General features: G+C 33.1%; 1 protein-coding gene across 1 annotated transcript; it reads left to right on the top strand.

Annotated features, from left to right (window-relative positions):
• The first annotated feature begins 472 nt into the window (after positions 1–472).
• LOC112277139 (prohibitin-1, mitochondrial) lies at positions 473–2,527 on the top strand. The gene is made up of 5 exons (XM_024509154.3): positions 473–751; positions 908–1,024; positions 1,207–1,377; positions 1,636–1,848; positions 2,008–2,527. The coding sequence occupies exons 1-5, from the start codon at positions 575–577 to the stop codon at positions 2,200–2,202; spliced, it is 873 nt and encodes a 290-aa protein (XP_024364922.1). The 5' UTR covers positions 473–574; the 3' UTR covers positions 2,203–2,527.
• Positions 2,528–6,856: the final 4,329 nt, after the last annotated feature.

Raw genomic sequence — 6,856 nt, 5'->3', positions numbered from 1 at the left:
TAAATTAAATGAATTGAAGCAAAATATCATAATTCAAAATTCAAAATATATATTTGTGTTATTTTTTATTTTCAAAAGAACTACACATAGTTTCCTTCATTTCACCTTCAATGCAAAATTCCAATGACTTTTTCCAACCTACCCAATATAGTTTAGATTCTAAAGTAACAAAAAATAAATCGTAGAGTGTATGTCCAAGAATGTCATATAGAGGTAAGACATGCTTCAGAATCAACAAAAAAAAGTAAGTAAGAAAGTAAAAGACAAGGACCGAAATCTTTCTCGGTTCGAGGTTTATTCTATCCAGAACAGAAGTGAAAGGATAAATCTCCAGGAGTTAGGAAGTTTCCAGAGCAAGCCGCAACGGAAAGTTGCTGGGCACGGGGTCCCGTTCACACCGGCGGATACCCTGCCTTAGGGTTCAAGCTTTCTCTGGGACCCAAACCCTAAATCGCCATTTGCTCTCGCATTCTGTTGCTCGCCTCGCTAAGCTCCGAGAATTGTCTCTCCCTCACTTCCTCGTGATCCGAGGTCGATTTCTGATCCGAGAGCAGCTGGAGAGTCGCAACCAACCATGAATCTCAACAACATGCGTAATGTCAAGTTGCCTAACGCTGGGCCCGCTGGAGCCCTGGCCAAGATTGCGGTCATCGGTGGCCTCGGATTGTATGGAGCTATGAATTCCTTGTATAATGTTGAGGGTGGGCACCGTGCTATTGTATTCAATCGCATTGTTGGAGTCAAGGATAAGGTACAGTGGTCGAAATCGGTGCTTTTTTTTTTTTTTTTTTTTTTTTTGTTTTTTTTCGCTTGGTTTCAGTCTAGGTCCAGTTTGAATTTTTGCTGGCTAGGAATTTGGGTGTGTCTGGACGGGGTTTTGATGGCTGTTAGGAATGGTGGCTTGCAGGTTTATCCCGAGGGTACGCATTTCATGATTCCCTGGTTCGACAGGCCTGTCATCTACGATGTCCGAGCACGACCTAATATCGTTGAGAGCACCTCAGGAAGTAGGGATCTTCAGATGGTAATTGAGATGTTGATATCGTGATTGATGTTTGCTGGCAAATTTTTATTAGAAATATATGCTAAGAAGTGGAGACTTTCGGAATTGCCCGTTGTTTGCAGGAAACGGGCTTAAGAACGTATGGTGCAATTTGCGAGGGGTATGGTGTTATTGAACTCACTTTTCTGTTTCTTGGTTTGTAGGTCCGGATTTCGCTACGAGTGTTGACACGGCCGATGGCTGACCAACTGCCAACGATATATCGCTCCCTCGGGCAGGACTATGCTGAAAGAGTGTTACCTTCAATCGTCCAGGAAACTTTGAAAGCAGTTGTTGCTCAATATAACGCTAGCCAACTTATCACGCAACGTGAGGTAGACTTCATTGAAATCTTCTCCTTGAAGAATTTATTGTTGAGCTATTAGTAAGAGTGGCTCGGGTTTACGAGAACCACTGAAGATTTGTGTCTTTGGTATTCTTTCCCCTCTTTTCCTTGTAGTTTTAATTCTGGATATTGTCCTAGATCATCATCTCTATCCAAAAGGTCCCGCCCTTCTTGCTAAATTGCAACTGATGAAACCTTGGACCAGATTTTGATGTTGACAGAATGTCAATTGGGTTGAGTTTGTCAGGTGGTCAGCAGGGAGATTCGGAGAATTTTGCAGGAGCGTGCTCTGAGCTTCAATATTGCTTTAGATGATGTGTCTATCACCAATTTGACTTTTGGGCGGGAGTTCACGGCTGCTATTGAGGCCAAGCAAGTTGCTGCTCAGGACGCGGAGAGAGCCAAGTTTGTGGTGGAGAAAGCAGAGCAGGACAAAAGAAGTGCTATCATTCGTGCTCAGGTGCTTTAGCCATTTCTATTGTTTCAGCTGTGGTTAATAACGTTACTGAAACTGTTGAATTTCGCATTTGTGTCTGTCGTTTGGTTTGTGTGCATTCGAACTGAGCAGCATCATCAAGTGCTGAAAAGGTCGAAATTTTTGTTTTCGTGTGTACCTCAGGGAGAGGCAAAGAGTGCCCAGCTTATTGGTGAGGCCATTTCGAATAACCCAGCTTTTATCACTTTGCGCAAGATCGAGGCCAGCCGGGAAATTGCGAACACAATTGCCACCTCTCAGAACCGCGTATTTTTGAGTGCTGATTCCTTGCTTCTCAACTTGCAAGACTTAGGTGTCGGGGAAGTCGATGTCAAATGACAGCTCCAAACCAAGAAGTAGTTCACGAACAAGCCATTTATTCCAGGAATACATTTAGAAACCTGGAATAAAGTTATTTTTGTTACATCCTCCTCTACGATTTTTCTCTTGTCAGCTACTTTAGTCTAGGTTGCCGTCACCTGGTGGAAACGAAGAATCTAGTCTCAATCTCGTTGGTTGGTGACACATGTCGAAACCAAGCCACCGACTGTGACAACGGAATCTTAATTTTGTGAGCCAAGAGGCGCATGGTTTCGCCTCAAAATTCTGCTCACTTATCAATTAGGGGATCCGGAGTGAAAGCATCCTCCACTTATTTCCTGAATAGCTGTTCATTTGCCATGAAGTGTGAAATTATTTTGCATGAGAAAAACACAAGTTAGCGAGAGATGTTTGTAGTTGAGTTGTCAGGTAAAATAGTGTATCAAGCCTGCTAGCAATCTAAAACATGACTACCTTTTTGATTGACAATGAATACTAAGAAGTTCAAAATCTTGTGAACAAATCTGCAAATGAGCCCAAATGCTTTTTCGCAAATTTATTCTGAGATGAGAAAGTCCCATGGTAGAGGAAATTTGGAATGTTACACAGCTGTTACATTGCTGCTCATCAAGGTGGAATTCAACGACAGATATTTGTCTGTCAGAGTTGGGGGACGTATTATGGGCAGTATCGTTAGAAAATTCAGCTAACACGTATATTGTATAGATCTTTTTTTATGGTTGTAGACATGTAAGAATGTGAAGAATACAAGATTATCTACAAGGTTGAAAATAACCATATTTCAGTAAATAAAACATGAAATTCAAGGAAATACCAGATACATAAAGCTTAAAAGTATACAATAATAATAATAAAAAAAAACTACAAATGCCTTATTTGTTTTTCTTATATAAAAATCCTTATAAATGAAAAAAAAACTAAAGGTTTGTCCCTGGGCTACCTTCTACTAGATAGATCCTATCATCTTTGAGCTATATGCCACTAAATTCAATAAAATTACTAAACATATTAGAACAAAATAAAAACATATATTTCTAATAACAACAAAAAAATGTGCTTAAAAAAATACAAAAAAAATACTTATTATTTTTAGTATACTTGTTCAAGTTGTTCGCACAAAAGAATATAAATCAAAGTAGTTCAAAAGAGAAAAAAAATACAAGATAGAGAAAAGCCTTAAAAAATTGTATTCTTTGATCAATGGAGGATTTTAGGCACAATATATTGCATGTTACAATGGTTATAATTAAACAAAATAACTTCTTTTAATTTCAAATCATTTGTATATTGTAAAAAATGTGAATAGATTTAGATTTTTTATTTTTTTGATGTTGGATATTGGATATTTGTAATATTATTGATTTTTAGATAAATCTTTTCTGAATGTTTCAAAATGTTGTAACATGATTAAGGTGGAAGGATCTTCTTAAGTTAGTCAATCCATAAAATAATATTAAATAAAAAAAATAATAAAAAGAATATAAATTTAAATATATGATTGAATAAAAAATGTATGTATTGTAGTGATATAAGTACTATTTCATAAGTTAAGATTGTAAATACCAATTCAAATCAAAAATTAAAATTTTAGTTTTTGGATTTTCAGGATGTAAATGTGAATATTAAAAATAATTTAATCTTTTTATTTTTTCAATTCTATATTTATAACTTAAAATACATATATGAAGCAAAATTGGTAAAACAATATTGAGATGAAGCTATTACCTTTGCTATATATCTTCAAAATTAATACACTTTTCTTGCATCTTTTCTTATAGTCCCATAGGCAACCCATTCATGATGTGTGAACTTGCCCATCTCACCATGTGGACTACTTCAACTGACATCTTTGACAATTTTGCTTATTTTTTTATACAAGCTCCAATAACTACCAGCTTCGGCAAATTTTTCCACTTCCCTACTTGGGCCACATTGGCTGTCAACTTTGGCACCTTTGCTTGCCTTTAATTTGCAAATATTATTGCTTCCATTTTCGTGGTATCCTTTCTATTTGGTTGGCTTCTTATCTACCTCACGATACTTCTTAAATCTAAGATTGGGATTGGAAGTCATGCGTTGTTTGGATATCTATGCCTTCTTCCCTCACACGTTTCAAATGCACCTTATGTTTACAATGATACCTCAAATGAATCTAATCTAGGTTCAAGGGCAAATTTGGCTTCTGGTTGGCACTCAACTTATATCACAAAAGATACTTTCCTACCTTGTAATGTCATAGATATCTCTATACTTACCTAGATAATATGAATAGGTAGAAGTAGATAAAAGTAGATTAATTTGACAATATCTTATAGAGAAGCTTCTTAGAAGCTTTATAAATATGGTTTTATCTTTAAACATGTCTATAGGTGATTGATAGGTTAAAAATTTGGCCAACAAATTAGCCACGTATTACATGTATTGGTAGTTTGTGGTACAAGCTCACAATATGGTACACTTATAGGAAACTTGCCTTGCAAATTAAGACATGTATCTTGTAAATTGAACATGTGTTGGAGGACCTATAGAATGTTGCTACATAACTCTTTAGTAGATAGTATATATAGAGGTAAGAATAAAGCATTTTTCACTCTTGTCAATTTTTTTCTTTCTTCCAATCTAGTTTCAAGAGTCTCTAGTTTTCTAGTCTTTGGCAATAGTTGTTCTAATTTCTTGTTAAATAAGATATAGTAATCTCTCTTTGATTTATTTCTTACTTGTTTACATTTTTTCTTTGAGTTCTTGTCCTTCATATATGATCCAATTGAAAACTAAGATTCTACCATATTATACCTTCAAAAGAAAATCCAATAGCTTTTTTAGCTTTTTTTTATGCCTTATTGAATGCTTCTTATATTCTAGTAGAAGCTACAACCTACAAACAAACAATTAATTCTTCCAAAGTTGTCAAATAGAAAGAAGTCATTCAAAAAGAATTCAATTTTCATATAGCCAACAATACATGAAAATTCACAATACTTCTATTAAACTATTATTTCATTACTTGTAAGTGAATGTTTAAAATCAAACTCCAAAGCTCCTATAAGATTGTCTAGTTCAAAGCCAAATTTTTGGTCTATGACTTCAATCAAATACCAAGGTTGGATTACACCAATTTTTTTTTTGGTAGTGCACATTCAATCCATTTGACTTATTCTTGCCCTAGCGGTCTAACTCAATCTATATGTATACCAAATAAATGTCAAAATAATATTCTTTAATAGACTTTCCTAAGAGAAAATACACATACAAGCCTTTAAGGGCATCATTCTACCACACCTTAAGCTTATGTATTGCCTTTATAAGATCCTCTACAAATCATACAATTTTCTTACAAATAATTTAAAGTGATCAATGTTAACCTTACTATCTTTGGCTTTATCAACTCCATGGCTAATAGTAATATTTATTACTTAATTCAAGGCTCTGATTTTACTATCTTTATCCTTTGTATAAATAATACTCTAATTATATGCCATAGCCTCTTTCTTTTCTAATACATTAAGGCACAACTTTACTTCCACTATATTAATGTGTGCCGTTTAATACATAAATAATAAAAATTTATATATATTGTACCTATCTTAAGTATACAATTACGTTGATGTTAGTAATTTTTTTGTTTTAATTCAAATTCTTATTTTAGTTCATGTATTTATTTTAATTTATATACTTATTTTAATTTATGTATTTATTTATTATTATAATTTATGTATTTGTTTATTTCTAAATTGAGGATTGGCCATAAGATTGATAATTGAGAAGTTTAAAAGATAAAGATAATGATAAGGTAAATCACATGTAGTGGATTCTCATCTTAGAGTCATCTTGGTGATATTTTTGACGTATGAAGGTGACTTAAGGAAGGAAAGAGAAGTACAAAAATATAGTTATTATAGTTATTGTATCTTTTATTTTGGTTAATAAAAAAAGAAAATTTTAGGATTTAAAAAAAAGTCTATTGTGATTGATTGTAGTCTTTGATTAGAGCAAGCTTTTTCAAAATTATTTAAAATAAGTTTATTTTCTTATATGCAAAGTTTGATAGTGAAAACCAATTAGATCAAAGAAAAATAATGTGCTTAATCAAAGGAAGTCTAGTAATTTTGTAAGAAGGGCAAAAATCTAAGCAACAAAGATCTCCAAAACAAGAAGCTTTGTGCTTTTTTGTACTAATAATTTTTTTTTTGATATATTTTTGGTAAACTTGGTATAAAAAGTTTGAGGTAAAAATTGTATTTATTTGTATGTATAGAACATAGAATGAATAAAGGTGAATAATTGGTTGAACTTGATTGTGGTACTTTGAAAATGTTTGAGACTTTTAATTTGTATATGCATCAATAAAAGATTGAACATCTAAAGGAAGCTTTAGCAACAAAGATATTATATTCTATTATTGATAAATTCGATAAATTTTATGGATGAGATGTTTTAAAGTATACTTAAGTTTATACAAAATAGATGGAAATAAATAGAATTTTAGAGAATAAAATAATTGAGAATTTTGAGCTTGTTGTGATTCTCAAAATTGAAACAAAGTAATAGAAAAGTCGTAGTGCTTCCAAAAATACATTCATATCCCAAGCCATCTTCTTCAACTTCTAAGTTTGAAAATTCAAATATAAATGAGTTGCTAAAGGATATTTAA

This window comes from Physcomitrium patens, chromosome 25 (assembly GCF_059467195.1).
Source record: "Physcomitrium patens ecotype Gransden chromosome 25, ASM5946719v1, whole genome shotgun sequence".
In the NCBI taxonomy this organism is placed as follows: domain Eukaryota; kingdom Viridiplantae; phylum Streptophyta; class Bryopsida; order Funariales; family Funariaceae; genus Physcomitrium; species Physcomitrium patens.
This window is presented reverse-complemented; position numbering and strand designations above follow the sequence as displayed.